Raw genomic sequence first — 19,692 nt, forward strand, 5'->3', positions numbered from 1 at the left:
GTCACCACCCACTAGGCCAGACGGATGGTTATAAATATTATTATCATAGTACGGAAAGAGAATGAGTGTGGATAATCGTTTACAAAACTATTTATAAACGTTGTACATTAAAATTCTGAATCAAAATAATTGAATAGGCGTTACGCATTTTTTATCAATAATATAAATATCGTATCGGTCTGTCTAAACCCAAAGCAGAGGTAAATGGAAAGTTTACCTCAAACATGCAATACAAAACGTCCGTGGTCTCCATCGGTAGCGACTGGTCCACCACGTCCACGTCTTTCGAGAACCGCGCGAGAATCCTGCCCAGCGGCGTCACCTCGAAGAATTGCAACGGGGCCTTTAACACATTGTCCAACAAGTTGCCGTGCACGAACATGGCCGCCTTCAGGCACGCCAACGACGGTATCAAATCCGTGAAAAATGAGGTGAAGGCTGTAACAATCATTACCGCTTTATAGCTCTCCCTGCAGCCTAACGATAATGAATACATTATTTACTTCGGGGGGTGAGCGATGAAGTGCAAGGGTAGGCGTGACATCTATATGCATTACTGCATGCTCTAAAACTACCACTGAAGCCAGGCTACTAAGACGGCACTACGGTAAAAGAAAGAGCATTGGAAGAAAAATACGCACCTATCCTAAAACTCGTTTAAAAAAATCTAAGTCCTATTTTAGATAGTATAAACTGATCCCAATGTAATACCATGATTTTTTACCACTATTTACACATGAGTGATAATATTTCAGCACTACAACTTCATAAAGGTTTGATTATAATCGCTTAAATACATGTGAAAATTTATTTTGGTTTCCGTCCATGGACAATTTGTCATCGCAGACCGTAATAGGGATGATGAACCAAGAATTATTTTAATGTGAGCGGTTTTTTTACAGAATACAGATCATTGTATTGTGTAGAAATATCGGTCAGTTTCCTAAACATGCTTTAACTTTTATTTATTATTTTCAAATGTGAACAATCCACGCTATGTTAGTCTTTGTAATTATTTTACTGTTTTAGTTAAATTAACGATTTAATTATGTTTGTATGTGCATAGTTTCGAGTGCATCGTGTGCCCTTCATTAGGACCGATTGCTACCAAGACTGCGTCGCACTCAACGCTTACGTATGTCACGTTTTGGTATTAATTGTATCGTTCAACGTTGTCTTCTAAGCCGCGGACAAGAAAAGTGGAAGCCGTTTAATAATACGCCTGCAACTTGTTATAAATGTACCCCCCGCTTGTTTTACAGGTTACACGAGATTATCTAAAAGCCTCCTTTTAAAGTCGATCGTCCGTAACTTTTAACGTAGCAGTAAAAAAGTGTCGTAAATAGTACACATTAAAATGAACTTTTCGTATTGTTTATCATAAAGTGAGAACAGTCATCATCCCTATCGGCGCTCGGGTTCGCGGTGTAACCGCGAGCCGCAGTACCGCAAAGAAGCAGGAGGTCCAGCCGCGCAGCGTCATGGGCAGCACGTTGTCGAGCACGTCCACGTCCTTGCTGAAGCGGTTGAGCACGCGGCCGACGGGCGTGCAGTCGAAGAAGCCGATGGTGGGCGCGCGCAGCACGCCGGCCAGCAGCGCGCAGTGCAGCGCGCGCGCCGCCGCCAGCGAGCCCAGGTACAGCGCCAGCGACGACACCGACACCGACATCACTGCCCAACAACCAGCGTTTACGAACGTGCGCCCGACCTTATCGACTCGTTAGGGACTAAAGATGCGTACGTTGAAGCTAGCCAACTGAGTTAGGCCCGACTCAAGTTATTTTCTAGGCATTTAATTCGCTGTGTGTGTCATGACGAATATAAGCCTCTATATTCAACTTAGGTGCTCCCAGTTATAAAGTAATTTTTTTTTGAAGAATATAAGTTACAATATTTTGCAGCTAGCGATCAGACCTGATCCCGGCCGACTTAAGCTAGCATATAAAACCTCGACTTATACTGTGTTAGGTACGTGAAACTGTTTTTCTATAAGAAACTATGAAAATTACCGATCCCTCTTGCCTGATGGTCTAAGAGGGCCTAAGATAAAAATTAATAATTCAACACCAGCCTATTAACTAAAGAGCAAATCAAAGCTTTCACAAATGTTCTTAAAATCGTATATAATAATTCATCAGTAAACTTCGTATGTCTACGGCAAGTGAACGCGCGGGGTACGGACCCCACCACACTCCATTAGCTCCAGCGGCCGCCACAACGCCGCACGCGTCTTACATACATACCTATCAATATCAACTTTGTATTAGTTTCGGATATTAAATCCATATTAAGTATGCATCAAGATCTTTTACTTGCACCATAATCGCCTGCAAGTTTATGGCGACCGTGACAGGACGAATTACCTCAACACACCTGCGCGTACGCGACTTAAACGCAATATTATACGTACGTCGTGTTTTACAACATACTTAGGTCATAAGTTCTGTCACAAAGGTTCTGTCACAATTGACTGATAAAATGTAATACAAAGCTTTTAATAAAAAAAGTTTGCCATGATTTGAAAGCTTGTTTTATACTGATCATAACGTGATATAATTAGTTTAAAATGTAGATTGCGTCTTTATTTACTACTTGTTTACTTTGGGATTGTCGTTAGACGCGAAAAGGCGGCTGGATTGTGAAAAATTATACTTTACGAAAGGGAGTAAAAATTTGTGTAACATTAAAAAAATAGATAAATTTTTTTATTTGTATGAACCTACTTTATTAGAACATTATTTTATCACCAGCATTTAATTCTCCGACAAGTTTATATTCTTCTCTATTTACGACCGGTTTGGCCTAGTGGGTACTGACCCTGCCTACGAAGCTGATGGTCCCGGGTTCAAATCCTGGTAAGGGCATTGTTCGTGTGATGAGCATGGATATTTGTTCCTGAGTCATGGGTGTTTTCTATGTATTTAAGTATTTATTAATATTTATATATTATATATATCGTTGTCTAAGTACCCCGGATCCCTTTGTTTGACATAATTATTGAAAGTCATAATGTAATGATAGTCATATTATCATTAGTCATAACTCTGAAACCGTTAACTTTTCAGGAATTTCCTTAGATTATCCTATAGATAGGTTAGGTTAGGTTAGGTTTGTTTTATGGCAATCCTGAAAAGTTACGCGTTTCTGAGAAAAACCAAATTATGACTAACGAAAATGCGGACAAACAATACATTATGACTTAAAACTTTATGGGAAACAATAGAGACCCCTAAGTACCCTCAACACAAGCCTTATTGAGCTTACTGTGGGACTTAGTCAATTTGTGTAATAATGTCCTATTATATTTATTTATTTATTCTCTCAACTAATACCCTTCAAACGTAGGGTGCTTTTCAGTGGCACGCAAATTTTTGACTGCCATCCAATGAGTAGGTTTGGTAAAACACGTACAGTTGTATTTTTGGTAATACCAACACACATGAATTATACATCTTAAGAAAGATAAAAGATTTAACTTTTGTTTTATATAAGATTTAAAAAAAAAATACATTATAACAGGTCGTGTATTTTTTATTTACTTTCACCTGACCGTTGTCTGTTTGTAATCAAATCTTGCAAGTTAAATTTGACCCACTTCCCGCTGAAAATTTGCATACATATGAAAGTCGGGTGACAATGCAATATTATGGTACCATCTCATTTATTCATTTATTTATTTTTATTCATTTATTTATTTAAATTCGAATTTTACATAATTCTTAGAATCAAATTATAACATATAAATTAAATCTCAATAATGTAGCTACCTACTATATCGAATACACAAAAGCACACGCCATTACACACACAACACAACATGAGCATAATTAGGTTATATTAATAAGAACTAAGCGTTGTACAGTCTTTTTTGTTTTTGTAAGGTCCTGGCAGAATATCAGCGATGTGGCTTGCCGCGTCATCATGCTGAGCCAGCGCCTATTCTCTGCCTCGACACATGGTTTTGCATTTCTATTGTTTCAAGAATTGTAAACTAGTTTTAAGAATAATTCTAAGCTACATGTTCTTCTTATTGTCTATACCTACCATGTATGTTGTGGAAACGAATAAAGTTTTATCTATCTATCGAGATGATCTGATGATGGAGACAGGAGGTGGCCATAGAAACTCTGTGATAAAACAACGTAACCTAATTGTGTTTGGGGTTTTTAGAATTGTCTCGATGAGTATTAGTTACTTGTGGAAAGAAAAGTACAGTCAGCGATAAAAGCTTGTACCAAAAATGAAATTTTTGCCAAAAACTTATTTTTATGACATTTTTCCGATGATTACATATAATAGTACGTTCAATTAGATTGTAAGCAATTCAGCATTAAATAAGCTTTCAACTCATATATATGAATAATACTAATAATAAGGGATCTGCACGTATAGCTTTCTTATCAGCCAAAACCTTTGTCACAGAACTTATGACCAGACAAAGTATAAATCGAGGTAATTGAATAGTTTTTTCACTACCCGTAGCCCCAAAATACGTGTATAAAATAAGAATAATGTTGTGTAAGTAGGTTTAAATATAATGATATGTGTAGGCAGGTATGTATGTATGTACTCTGGTAATACGATTTTTTACTCTGAACCAAGTTATTTACAAAATAATCTCCTTTGTCTTCGACTTTTGACACAGAAATAGAAGAGTTTACGATATACTTGCAGCTTCTCTAGTATTTGCCTGCTCTGTAAAGAAAGGACGCTTACCATGAGGAATTTCGAACAATAACCCGCATATTACTAACTCATTCGCACGCGCGTAATTATATCGCTGTGTCGCCGATGAATAAAATCTGTGTCCATGTTGCCGGCGGTCAATGCCACTGTGCGAGCGGAACAGCAATATAATTATGCGCGTGCAATAGAGATATCAACATGCAGGTCAATGTACGAAATTCTTCGTGGTAAGCGTCATTTAGCAGAAGTTTTCAGAGTATTTACATTTTTCGGTTTAGCGGCACATGCCAGACCTCTAATATGGGTCACATACAATCTATAAGATTTATTTCAAGCCAGTAGGATGACCACTCTCTTGACCTCATTCAGGAGATTGTCTAACGTCTAACACAATGACTTCAGGCCCTAATGGAGCTGAGGGCCTACCGCGAACCACGTTCGACGTGTTGCCCTGTCACACTTAGCTACGAATTTACAAGTGCAATAGAGAGGTAACACGTCGAACGTGGTTCGCGGTAGGTCCTCAGAACCCTATCGGAATATCCCGTGTTGATTGTCAAAACCTATTTGACTCCAAGAAAGAACTACTTGTAGTTTTAGGAATATACATATATTCTCTATTAACGTATTTTTCGATCATTGAAAGTATCCTCACTCACTTTCAATAATTGCACAGTAGATACATGAAATTTCTTGGTATTATTTAACTAGATATAAATTAAGTTCTGTACCCCTAGCGTAAATAAATTCGATTTTGAAACGTGACGTACGCGTTTGCGTTTAGTCTCATTTTGTATTGGATTTAGAAAGAGCGCGCCAAGCGGGACGTTTTGGAAACTCAAAATCCTATGCAAAATGAGACTTAACGCAAACGCGTTCGTCACGTTATGATGTCGATAAAATTTACACTAGGGGTAGTGTTCGAGCCGATTATGTTATATTTTACTTTCTGATAAACTAGTGTCCTAATATTTCATTCAGTATATACTACGATGTAGCATTTAAAACTTTCGCGTTATGAACACATATTAAATCAAATTGATAACCGGGCCTATACCGAATTTATTTTATTTACCCTTTAGCGCATATGCAGCCATATATGGCAGTTATAATATTCAACTCTATTGACAGATATTAAAGTTCAAATTTAAACAGTATATTTCTATAACATGCGTTAAGGGGTGTACATTTATTTACCGACGTTTCGACACAGGTTTGAAACCTGTTAAATTCGTTATAAACCAGTAGAACTAAGATGGTCGGCTCTTTATCATTTGTCACCATGCCTGTCACTTTCTAACAAGTAAGTGTGAAAGTGACGGCCATACTGACAAGTGATAAAAATGAAACCATGCTGCCACTTCAGGTTATATATGTGATTTAATACTACGATGTACAACTCGTTTTAATTTTCCTTCATAATATTTTAATAATAAAATAAATAACTATAATAATGAATATAAAAAAAACTGGTAGAAATATTCGCTATACAAGAGATCGTCATGCAGTTTATATAGAAGTACTTAGACATTGAAAAGGCATTGTAATAAGAAACCTTTTTTCGTGTTTGCATGCATATTGAGTACAGTATATGATGTGACCGCAGATCAGAGAATGAATTTAATCATGCATTGTCTCACCTAAGTACATAACATGGGAATGAAACACCCCATGAAAATAAAATGGTAAAACACAGAACAAAATTAAGACCCTCAGAATAGAAAATGTTTACAAGACGTTATTATATTACGAAGATGCGAGGTAAAGAATGTATTCATTATTTTGAATTGATATATTTAGTACATACTCGTATGATACAGTAGAATCCGCTTATAATGACATCGAAGATGAGTTTTATTAGACTTGTACTTAATATCAAAGAGAATTTAAAATAGAGGTGGGTTGTCAAAGAAAACTTTGTAGCCACAGTAAGTTTACTGCCATCTTTCGACACACGATTAAAACTTTTAGGACGCCATTTTACTGTGATCCTTATTCTTTCACTGATATTTGTTAAATATCAGAAAGTGGCGCCATCTAATAAAAGGACAAAGGTAGCAACATTTCGAGCGATGGCGCCACAACCTTTAGCCGATGGGCGGTAAAATGAAGCCACTTTTTGATATTTAACAAATTTAACACATATCACTGAAATAATAAGGATCAAAGTCAAATCGCGTTCTAAAAGTTTTAATCATGTGTCGAAAGATGGCAGTAAATTTACTCTGGCTACAAAATTTTCTTTGAAAATCCACCTCAATTTTAAATTATCTTTGTTATAATCAATTGTCACTGAGAATCAAAATTAAAACTACCCCATGTGTCAGAAACGCATCTAACACTTTGTGGGGTACGGCCATGATGACTAGCGCACGTGCGAGTAGTTATAACGGTCATAATTTCTTGAAAATAGGACTAATAGGTCATAATAACGAAGTCATATTATCCGACTTTGTTTTCATGTAAAATCATGAAAACCAAACTTGGCCGTATAATGACTTCATATAAGCAGTGTCATAATAAACGGATTCAACTGTATACCATTAAATTATAAGAATTTAGTTACAGATAAGTATAATATATGACACTAATACTGTTTCCATATATATATAAGAAAATTTAAATCGGTAGTTAAATAGTGAAGTTAGTATAAGTAGTAAGTATACCTAATATATGTTAGTTAACTAATAACTAATTTTACTGTAGAAAGTTATAGATCATGTATAGTATAGAAAAGGTTAGTAAATATGTCATTTGCTTTTGTGAGGAATTATTATGATTCAAAATTAGTAAAAAGCTTTTTTTTTTTAATGTAGTGTTAAAACATGGAATATTACAAGCCCGTATGATAAGCTAGCTTTCTGTTCTAACCCATCTTTTCAACAATTATTTAAAATATATAAAAACAAAGTTTTTATAAGTACATCTTATCGAACGTAGTATCCTGCTCCAAAAAACAAAACCCATAAAAAATAAATGCGTAAACAATCAAATTTATATTATTTAAAAATTTATGTTTTTTAAATATTACCCTAAAAATTACCCACGTATTATGGATAACGTCCATACTGGTGGATTACAAACAACAATATTTTATTGAATGATGAGCTTCTTCTTCTTCCTCGCGTTGTCCCGGCATTTTGCCACGGCTCATGGGAGCCTGGGGTCCGCTTGACAACTAATCCCAAGATGTGGCGTAGGCACTAGTTTTTACGAAAGCGACTGCCATCTGACCTTCCAACCCAGAGGATAAACTAGGCCTTGTTCGGATTAGTCCGGTTTCCTCACTATGTTTTCCTTCACCGAAAAGCGACTGGTAAATATCAAATGATATTTCGTACATAAATTCCGAAAAACTCATTGGTACGAGCCGGGGTTTGAACCCGCGACCTCCGGATTGCAAGTCGCACGCTCTTACCACTAGGCCACCAGCGCTTCATGATGATGATGAGCGTAAGAGGTTTTCCGCCACATGACTCCTCTCCAGTCACATTTTTTCACAGTTCAGCCTAAATAATGATTTCTAACCCACATGTTAGATTATCCCTAAACCAGGATAACATACTGAACAGAAAGTGGAGCGTAAAAGCGCCATCTCCAGCTTTGCGCGTTTATATCAGTAAATGAAACCATCCCGGAACCTTCACACAAGAGTCGCAAGTCACTATTTCATTGCATGTTCAGTCGCCATCAGAATATTTGAGCACGCCTCTATTACGAAGGCGTTAGAATGCATGTTCAGATATTTTTGAGCACCTCGGCAGCTCTGATATATCTGATGGCGAATGTTCCTGTAACGGTGAGTTTCGCGTAATATTGCTGGATCGATTTTTATCAAACATAGCTAAGGCGGGGCAAGACCAAAATTTTATGTGGGCAAGATACATTTAGCGAGGCCCTCTGGTGGCACAAGAAAGAACGAACATTTTAATGTTGTGGACATTTATATATGGTTATTTGCGCCGCGAGGCCCCTCGGCTCGCGAGGCCGTCGGCGGTGGCCCTCATCGCCCTCGCCTCTGGACTCAATTCAATAAATACAATTTTGCGACATTAGGCATTTAGGTTAAAAATTGTATGAAGATGACACCTGTCAGCGTTCCAGTTTGAAAAATACTATAAGAACAAGGAAACTCGCCTTCACGTTAAACCGTAACGAAATCCGTTTGAGAGCTACAACGCCACAGACAGACATAGGCGTTAAACGCACCCCTCTTTTCCCGTCGGAAAACAGAATGAAATCGTGACTCGCGTTACCATGGTATGACCCTGATGTAGAAACATGATTGTTAGTAGCGTCCCATGAAGAATGCGTTAGTTTGGTGTATATGTATACTGTGGCTTACCTTGCCCGACGCCGAGCCCGCCGTACACGCCGAGATACAGGTCGCGTTTCTCTTTGTTCACGGTGCCGTTTACGATCTGAAAGAAATAGGTTTAAATTATACTCTGTATTTAGGTATTTAAATAAGAGTAAACAATTTTTAAATTTTCGGGTAGTTATAAGACTTATTGGTTAACCAACCAAATACACACCGTCTGGATCTGTCACTGAACGTCCTAACCTACATTATTTGGTCATGTAATGTTTTCATCTACCCTCAAATGGCTCCTTAAGCGGGTATTTTGTTTACTTTTTGTTGATTTAAATGTATGTAGTATGATAATCTGTGTTTTAAGATTAGAAATTTTATTACCTCAAATGTAATGGTAACTTCTTTCCTCCAAAATTAAATCTAAGTAACTATACACTGAATTATTAGGCTGCGTTTCGACCAGAGCTTTGCGAGGTTGCGTTGCGAGGGATGCGTTTGTTTAGAACCAATAGAATCACTTCATTTGTTGTACAGTACTTACAATGTCGGTGTCGTTGGACCAGACCGCGAGCCAGTAGTTCGACCTGGAACACCTGCAGCACCAGGTTCATGAGGACGGTCACGACGGACGCTACAACTGTTGTACAGTATGAGGCGGTACTGACCATGTCGGTGTCGTTGGACCAGACGGCGAGCCAGTAGTTGGAGCCGACCTGGAACACCTGCAGCACCAGGTTCATGAGGACGGTCACAGCGGGCGCTACAACTGTTGTACAGTATGAGGCGGTACTGACCATGTCGGTGTCGTTGGACCAGACGGCGAGCCAGTAGTTGGAGCCGACCTGGAACACCTGCAGCACCAGGTTCATGAGGTCGGTCACGACGGACGCTACAACTGTTGTACAGTATGAGGCAGTACTGACCATGTCGGTGTCGTTGGACCAGACGGCGAGCCAGTAGTTGGAGCCGACCTGGAACACCTGCAGCACCAGGTTCATGAGGACGGTCACGACGGACGCTACAACTGTTGTACAGTATGAGGCGGTACTGACCATGTCGGTGTCGTTGGACCAGACGGCGAGCCAGTAGTTGGAGCCGACCTGGAACACCTGCAGCACCAGGTTCATGAGGACGGTCACAGCGGGCGCTACAACTGTTGTACAGTATGAGGCGGTACTGACCATGTCGGTGTCGTTGGACCAGACGGCGAGCCAGTAGTTGGAGCCGACCTGGAACACCTGCAGCACCAGGTTCATGAGGACGGTCACAGCGGGCGCTACAACTGTTGTACAGTATGAGGCAGTACTGACCATGTCGGTGTCGTTGGACCAGACGGCGAGCCAGTAGTTGGAGCCGACCTGGAACACCTGCAGCACCAGGTTCATGAGGACGGTCACAGCGGGCGCTACAACTGTTGTACAGTATGAGGCGGTACTGACCATGTCGGTGTCGTTGGACCAGACGGCGAGCCAGTAGTTGGAGCCGACCTGGAACACCTGCAGCACCAGGTTCATGAGGTCGGTCACGACGGACGCTACAACTGTTGTACAGTATGAGGCAGTACTGACCATGTCGGTGTCGTTGGACCAGACGGCGAGCCAGTAGTTGGAGCCGACCTGGAACACCTGCAGCACCAGGTTCATGAGGACGGTCACAGCGGGCGCTACAACTGTTGTACAGTATGAGGCGGTACTGACCATGTCGGTGTCGTTGGACCAGACGGCGAGCCAGTAGTTGGAGCCGACCTGGAACACCTGCAGCACCAGGTTCATGAGGACGGTCACAGCGGACGCCATAACGCCCACATTCATCAGGTAGTGCTTGTACACGCTCCATTTTACCTGTCAAACAGAAAGTTAGAAAATTTAAAAAGATGTGTGTGTGTCAGCTCCGATGCACGACTACAGTTTACTCCTTACGAACGATTATAAAATACATTATTTTTATCGCAAATTGATAGTTGTCCAATGACTATCAATGACAATGCGGGGTCCACACTACAGATTTAGGAATAACTAGATACCGCCAGTACAAGACTTACGCGTGTTTTTAAGTAGTAAAGTGCACTACTTCTCGCTCAGTGGTGCTCATGACATCCCAAGTGTCAGACGTTTATTGCCACGCTACAGAATGCCTCATTGTAGCGTAATTAACTGCGCGAATACGACGAGAGTGGTTAGTCATGTGAAAGGTGACATTTCTTTTCATAAGTAAGTAATTTTGGTATTAAATAATCGCCTTATTTAATTTAAAATACCTGGCGTAAGTTGCTCAGTATGACCTAGATATAGACCCCGTAAATTATTGCAGGTGACTGAAATGAAACCGATACATCCTGTATAAAAATGAAACCGATACATTCTGTATAAAAATTAAACCGATACAACCTGTATAAAAATGAAACCGATACAACCTGTATAAAAATGAAACAGATACATCCTGTATAAAAATGAAACAGATACATCCTGTATAAAAATGAAACCGATACATCCTGTATAAAAATGAAACCGATACATCCTGTATAAAAATGAAACCGTTACAACCTGTATAAAAATGAAACCGATACAACCTGTATAAAAATGAAACCGATACATCCTGTATAAAAATGAAACCGATACATCCTGTATAAAAATGAAACCGATACAACCTGTATAATAATGAAACCGATACAACCTGTATAAAAATGAAACCGATACATCCTGTATAAAAATGAAACCGATACATGTACCCTAATGCAATTTACAAACATACTCAGAAATATACTGCTAAGGTTTACTCGAATGATACGTAGGTAATTAAGCGTGCGTAATTCTATAATATAAAAATTCGAAATCGAATTATCAAATTTTAAAACATATCGTAATATAGAAACTTATAAACTAACGTGATGTATCATCATTATCATCGATATCGACAGAAATCACACAGTACAGTAAAAAAAAAGGCTATTTACACTGCCGGTTTCCGCCTTCTCGGACTCAATGAGTTTGTTCTTCTCCTTCAGTTCGGCAGGTGTCGCTTCCGGCGTTTTTCTCTTGACGCTGCCCGCGCGGTCTCCTAAAAAAAGAAATAGTAGATTAATTAGATTATACAACTAGGTCGAGGATAACATGGGACATTTATACCAGAGTTGTATATTCTACTTTTCACTTTCGATTGTATGCATAATATAGGTTATTTTACCGTATTTGTTCAACTTTCTTATACCTAAAATAATTCTCCGTGTCAATGGGTCCTGAAATGTCAATGGGTTCTAAAATATACACCTACCTGTAGCAGCCTGTTCGGATTCCGATGCGCTCTCCGACAGTGAACGGGCCCTCTGCAGTTTGTCCTTGAACTCTGTGCCAAGTTTGCTCTGAAGCACGTCTTTAATTTCCTCAAGTTCTGAAAGTAATGTGTCTTGTTAGAACATAGGTGCATGATGCCTTCTTAGTGTTAAGGTGTGAAATGTGCTGCGCTGTGTATGTACCCTTGGGGCTTGTGCACAAATCACGCGTGGCTTTTTCGACTTTTCGTAATATTTGGCGAGGTTTTTGGCCTTCCCCTACATAACATCACGTGTATTTTTCGTTTTTTCTTTTTTTTTTCACTCGACCAAATTTTAAGGTAAATAGTATTGAATATAGTAAATCTTGTTTATATTTTATTTTCGTTATGAATATGTAAGGTCCGACCGAGAACGTTTTTTTCGTCTCGGCCGAGACCGAGACCGAGAATTAATAAAATAGAAAAAAAGTCGAATTTTGCACTAAAAATGTTTTTATAATCGAAATTCGACGATTTATCAGAAAAAAGTTATCATAATTAATTTGTAACACTATTAAATTGTATTTTAAGGGTTCCGTAGCCAAAATAGCAAAAATGGAACCTTTATAGTTTCGTCATGTCTTTGTATGTAGCGCACTAATGAAATTAAAAAAATACTTCGAGGTTACTATTAAAGTAAATAAACTATGACATGACTAATACTTATGAACAAAAACGCCAATTTCATAGGTGATGATCCAATAGGATACCTTCAGGCGACGTCCTCTCCGTGTCGCTGAGGTGATGCAGCAGGAACTCGGCGAAGGCCCCCTTCTTCTCCAGCAGCTGCTGGTAGCTGCCCGCCTCCGACACGGCGCCGTCCTTCAGCACCACCACCAGGTCCGTCTGCGCCAGGTACGACACGTTGTGCGTCACCCACAGCCGGGTCTTGTCTTTGTATAGGATACCTTCAGGCGACGTCCTCTCCGTGTCGCTGAGGTGATGCAGCAGGAACTCGGCGAAGGCCCCCTTCTTCTCCAGCAGCTGCTGGTAGCTGCCCGCCTCCGACACGGCGCCGTCCTTCAGCACCACCACCAGGTCCGTCTGCGCCAGGTACGACACGTTGTGCGTCACCCACAGCCGGGTCTTGTCTTTGTATAGGATACCTTCAGGCGACGTCCTCTCCGTGTCGCTGAGGTGATGCAGCAGGAACTCGGCGAAGGCCCCCTTCTTCTCCAGCAGCTGCTGGTAGCTGCCCGCCTCCGACACGGCGCCGTCCTTCAGCACCACCACCAGGTCCGTCTGCGCCAGGTACGACACGTTGTGCGTCACCCACAGCCGGGTCTTGTCTTTGTATAGGATACCTTCAGGCGACGTCCTCTCCGTGTCGCTGAGGTGATGCAGCAGGAACTCGGCGAAGGCCCCCTTCTTCTCCAGCAGCTGCTGGTAGCTGCCCGCCTCCGACACGGCGCCGTCCTTCAGCACCACCACCAGGTCCGTCTGCGCCAGGTACGACACTTTGTGCGTCACCCACAGCCGGGTCTTGTCTTTGTATAGGATACCTTCAGGCGACGTCCTCTCCGTGTCGCTGAGGTGATGCAGCAGGAACTCGGCGAAGGCCCCCTTCTTCTCCAGCAGCTGCTGGTAGCTGCCCGCCTCCGACACGGCGCCGTCCTTCAGCACCACCACCAGGTCCGTCTGCGCCAGGTACGACACGTTGTGCGTCACCCACAGCCGGGTCTTGTCTTTGTATAGGATACCTTCAGGCGACGTCCTCTCCGTGTCGCTGAGGTGATGCAGCAGGAACTCGGCGAAGGCCCCCTTCTTCTCCAGCAGCTGCTGGTAGCTGCCCGCCTCCGACACGGCGCCGTCCTTCAGCACCACCACCAGGTCCGTCTGCGCCAGGTACGACACGTTGTGCGTCACCCACAGCCGGGTCTTGTCTTTGTATAGGATACCTTCAGGCGACGTCCTCTCCGTGTCGCTGAGGTGATGCAGCAGGAACTCGGCGAAGGCCCCCTTCTTCTCCAGCAGCTGCTGGTAGCTGCCCGCCTCCGACACGGCGCCGTCCTTCAGCACCACCACCAGGTCCGTCTGCGCCAGGTACGACACGTTGTGCGTCACCCACAGCCGGGTCTTGTCTTTGTATAGGATACCTTCAGGCGACGTCCTCTCCGTGTCGCTGAGGTGATGCAGCAGGAACTCGGCGAAGGCCCCCTTCTTCTCCAGCAGCTGCTGGTAGCTGCCCGCCTCCGACACGGCGCCGTCCTTCAGCACCACCACCAGGTCCGTCTGCGCCAGGTACGACACGTTGTGCGTCACCCACAGCCGGGTCTTGTCTTTGAGCAAACCGTTGGGGCCGAGAACCTGGAAATAATACATTTTTAGAAAAAAAAATGAGCTTAAGAGCCCATCGACGTGCTCACTAGCGCCACTGCTAAATAATTGTGATAAATTTAACGATAGGTATTTAAAAAAGGAGGCCGCTACGTACTGTATATTGTATTTAAGTACCTTTTGAATACATCAAACTAGTTTCTTCCTGGATTCGTCGATCTATGAACTCAAAACAAATCTGGAATTCGTCGTACTAATTAGGGGCGCGGGGGGCGGGGGAGGCTTTTGGATCGGGGGGCGGCTCCCTCCGCGCCTCCGTTTTCGCTATTACTCTCTAGGGGCAGGACAGACAAGACCACGTGGATAGTGGCGTGCTCCGATTCGGTTTTGAATTTGGATAGCCTTAAGGATGGTAATATGTTATTTGATACACCAAAACATGGTCGCCCTTAGCCAACCATCACGTGTATGTTGAGTGTTGACACTGTTGAACGAACAATAATTTTGCCTTCGGCAAATTGCATAAAGCTTCACGATTGTTAAATGACGACGTAGTTTGTAAAAGGCGAATTCTTACAATTTGTCTGCGACATATGCAATAAGTTTATAACACAGCGTGAGCAATGGTACCTTGTCGAAGATGTGTTTCCCGACGTGCGAGTCGACGGCGCTGAGCGGGTCGTCCAGGAAGTACGTGTCCGCGTCATAATACACTGCTCGCGCGAGTGACACGCGCTGCTTCTGGCCGCCGGATAAGTTTATACCTGACAACAAATCGGTTCATTATTATCTTAGTTTGAAGGCTTAACTATAAATTAAACATTAACAGCCCCAGACATATTTCATATTTCACTAAACATGCAATGGCATGTTCGTTGGAATACATGTTCTCGTACGAGAATATTCCCCTTAATAAACGAAAAAAGTTCTTAACAACAACACAACTATTTACATAAGTTATAAATAAACAAAAGATTACATTAAGCAAACGATGCCACATATACACACAGATTACAGATGCACCCCTCTAATACCCTCTTTTCGAGTTAGGGGTTAAAAAAATAATTACCAATTTTTTTTAATTATATTTTATTTTTGACACTTAGAGACTTTTTCATATCTAAAGAATTTTAGTATATTTTTACCATAGTTTTTTTTTGTGTAATTCGACATTTACAGACTGTATAGATCTCTAATAAAGTATCTAATATTTCATTGATTCCATATTTTGACGACCGGTTTGGCCTAGTGGGTAGTGACCCTGCCTACGAAGCTGATGGTCCCGGGTTCAAATCCTGGTAAAGGCTATTTGTTCCTGAGTCATGGGTGTTTTCTATGTATTTAAGTATTTATAAATATTTATATATTATATATATCGTTGTCTAAGTACCCTCAATACAAGCCTTATTGAGCTTACTGTGGGACTTAAGTCAATTTGTGTAATAATGTCCTATAATATTTATTTATATTTATTATTATTATACATTTTGACATGTAAAAGTGCCCCTGTGGCCTATTTGCTGAATAAATGTTTGTTGGTATTAAGTCCGCCACTCACCCTTCTCGCCGATCTCGGTCTGGTCGCCGCCAGGCAGCATGTCGAAGTCCGGCTTGAGCGCGCACATGCCGATGACGTCGCTGTACTTCTGCTGCGCGAGTGGCTTGCCGAACAGGATGTTGTCTTGCAGCGTCGCGTTTTGGATCCAGGCCTGTTGTGGGACGTATGCTATGCTACCTGTATGTAAAAGGAGATTATTAACTCTTTTTAGGGTTCCGTAGTCAACTAGGAACCCTTATAGTTTCGCCATGTCCGTCTGTCTGTCTGTCCGAGGCTTTGCTCCGTGGTCATTAGTGCTAGAAAGCTGAAATTTGGCATGGATATATAAATCAATACAGCCGACAAAGTCGTACAATAAAATATAAAAATTTAATTTTTTTGGGTACCTCCCCTACACGTAAAGTGGGGCAAAAATATTTATTTACTTCAACCCTACAGTGTGGTATATCGTTGGAAAGGTCTTTCAAAACTAATAGGGGTCTTCAACAAACATTTTTTGATAAAGTGAATATATTCGGAGATAATCGCTCCAAAAGAAAAAAAATGTGTCCCCCCCCTTCTAACTTTTGAACCAGAGGTCAAAAAAATATGAAAAAAATCGTGGAAGTAGAGCTTAAGAAATACATTAAATGAAAACTATAGCGGACATGATCAGTTTAGCTGTTTTTGAGTTATCGCAAACACTTTCCCCTTTATAATAAAAAGACGTACATCCACAGTTCATCTACTACACTTTAACAATCTACTATACTTTAAGCTCCAGTTTATCTTATTGTGACGGAAGAATAACTACGGAACCCTACTCTGAGCATAGCCCGACATGCTCTTGGCCGGTTTTTTTATACCGACGCACCGTTCTGACATTTCAAACTGATAAATCAGATAAATCATTTATTTGGCAGCTGCAAAAACACACAATATATAGTTTAAATCATCATAAAGAACACAAATTATTACAGGAACAAAATAAAAATAGCACAAAAGAAAATTGAGACAACAAAATAGGCATAATTAATAAACAATAAAATAAAATAAAAGTACCTACCTACATACTGTGTGCGTTGCAGCAGGACAAAAGGGTCACGGCTCAGTGATACTCTTCACTCTTTCGAGTAAAGCACTGGTTTTCTGCCGGAACCCAGGTCACAGCAGATGTATAAAATGAGGGTATGTGTGTGTTACATGTTTATAATATATAAGTCGTATGTGATAATAAATAAGTCAGCAAGGGTGTGAACAGTGTGTACAGTGTGTCTGCCTGCCATCTCCACCATGTTAGATTCTGAAATCTGCGACCAAAAAGCCGTATGGAATACCAGCGGTTTGTTTATCGAGGAGGATCTTTTTAAAACTATGTTTAAATGATTTTTTGGACTTCAGCTCTCTCAAAGGCGGGGGTATATCATTCCAGCATTTGGTCGCAAGATAACGGAAACAACCGGTAAAGGCAATTGTCCTATGAGGATGTACTTCTAAAAGGCAACGTCGAGTAGATCTAGTGCCGTGTCGAGTGTGAAAAGAAGAAATATTAATTTTCGAGTGAAGATACATGGGTGACTTGCAATTTATAACACCGAAGAGAAGACAGGCAAGGTGTAAATGTCTGCGTGATACCATATTCAAAGTCGAAGACTTGTTCAAAAACGGCGTGATATGGCTCCTTGGAGGAATTGTGTAGCAATATCGATGACACGCATTTTGAACTCGCTGTATTAGTCGACGAGTTTTTTGTTGCAGACGAGGCCCGTACACCACATCGCCGTAGTTCAACTTTGACAGTATGAGAGATTCGCATAAGGTCAAGCGAACTTTTTCGTTTAGAAGGTTTCTTACTTGATACAAAATTTTCAGTCTAAAAAAACAAGATTTGGCTAACTCTGCTACGTGTTTTTCAAACCTTAACTGGTTGTCCATTATTATACCAAGATTTCTAGCCTCTTCTACTCGCTCTATCAATGAGCCTCTAATATTTAGTTGAGGGCTACCGTCTAAGATTCGAGAAATTTGAGTTTTACTTCCCATAATCATAAACTTTGATTTAGTAGGGTTTAGTAACAGACTGTTTTGTTCAGCCCAAGCGGAAATACTTTCGAGATCTTCATTAATTTTATTGATTGACTCAGCAAAGTCACTAGGACGGGCCGAGTAGTACATCTGAACATCATCCGCATACAAGTGATATTGACAATGTTTAATAACGTTAACAATGTCCGCGCTATAAATAATAAAGAGTAAAGGACCCAGGATGGAGCCTTGTGGGACTCCGCGATTTAGGGGTCTAGAGTCAGACACCAATAAAGTGCCATCGTTTTTAGCTATTTTAACCGACTGCATACGACCAGCAAGATAACTCCTAAACCACGAAAGTGACCGTAAGTCTACACCATAATAAATCAATTTAGATAGAAGCAAGTCTATATTTATACAGTCAAAAGCACGAGAAAAATCCAACAACACTAAGCAAGTACCCTTGCTTGAGTCTTGGCCATAAATAATATTGTCAACAACGTCAATAAGGGCAGTTACTGTCCCCCTACCCCTACGAAAACCTGACTGTAAACTGATTTGAGTTGTCATAACAATTCCCTATTTCTTGGAATTGTTTTAGTGGAATAGAAATGCAATTCATCTTAAGACGGCTCGTTTCATGAAATCGGATATTACAAACTAAGATACTGATTAAAATTTTAGTTTTATCAACAAGTTATTTGTAAAAAAAGTATTTTTATCACAAATTTTATTTTTGATACAAGCTTTTATCGCTGACTGTATCTTTGTGCTCATCGTGGTAATTCTAACAGACCCTAACACAATTATCAGCTTGATGGTACTTTTGAATTTTCAGCTTTATCCGAAACCGACAAGTGGGTCAAATTTAACTTGGAAGATTAGGCTTAATTACCCTTCGGTATTCTTAGGTTGATATTCTAAGAGTATTGTCACATACCATTAGGATTAACCCGTCTAGAGATCTTATTGATCTCGCCCAAGAACGCAGACAGCAAGGAGCTTTTCCCGGAACCCACAGCTACAACCACGGCCACTAAATGACCCTTCGGCACTGTCAGGTTGATGTTCTAAGAGTTGTATCACATACCATTAGTATTAACCCGTCCAGAGATCTTATTCATCTTGCCCAAGAACGCAGACAGCAAGGAGCTTTTCCCGGAACCCAAAGCGCCCACTACGGCCACCAAGTGACCCTTCGGCATTGTCAGGTTGATGTTCTAAGAGTTATATCACATACCATTAGTATTAACCCGTCCAGAGATCTTATTCATGTCGCCCAAGAACGCAGACAGCAAGGAGCTTTTCCCGGAACCCACACCTCCATACACGGCCACTAAATGACCCTTCGGCACTGTCAGGTTGATGTTCTAAGAGTCGTATCACATACCATTAGTATTAACCCGTCCAGAGATTTTATTCATCTCGCCCAAGAACGCAGACAGCAAGGAGCTTTTCCCGGAACCCACAGCGCCCACTACGGCCACCAAGTGACCCTTCGGCACTGTCAGGTTGATGTTCTAAGAGTTGTATCACATAC

General features: G+C 41.0%; 1 protein-coding gene across 1 annotated transcript in view; it reads right to left on the reverse strand.

Moving 5' to 3' along the window:
- The window catches only part of LOC133515534 (ATP-binding cassette sub-family C member 3), a 92,138-nt gene that overhangs the window by 17,953 nt on the left and 54,493 nt on the right, over positions 1-19,692 (reverse strand). Inside the window, exons 13-21 of the mRNA XM_061848082.1 lie at positions 16,146-16,322; positions 15,218-15,351; positions 13,021-14,617; positions 12,272-12,388; positions 11,955-12,058; positions 9,667-10,842; positions 9,032-9,107; positions 1,448-1,671; positions 218-466 (exon numbers count right to left, since the gene is read on the reverse strand). Coding sequence (XP_061704066.1) covers positions 218-466; positions 1,448-1,671; positions 9,032-9,107; positions 9,667-10,842; positions 11,955-12,058; positions 12,272-12,388; positions 13,021-14,617; positions 15,218-15,351; positions 16,146-16,322 — 3,854 coding nt within the window. The remainder of the gene's footprint in view (positions 1-217; positions 467-1,447; positions 1,672-9,031; positions 9,108-9,666; positions 10,843-11,954; positions 12,059-12,271; positions 12,389-13,020; positions 14,618-15,217; positions 15,352-16,145; positions 16,323-19,692) is intronic.

The sequence above is a fragment of the Cydia pomonella genome, chromosome 2 (genome assembly GCF_033807575.1).
Source record: "Cydia pomonella isolate Wapato2018A chromosome 2, ilCydPomo1, whole genome shotgun sequence".
Classification (NCBI taxonomy): Eukaryota; Metazoa; Arthropoda; class Insecta; order Lepidoptera; family Tortricidae; genus Cydia; species Cydia pomonella.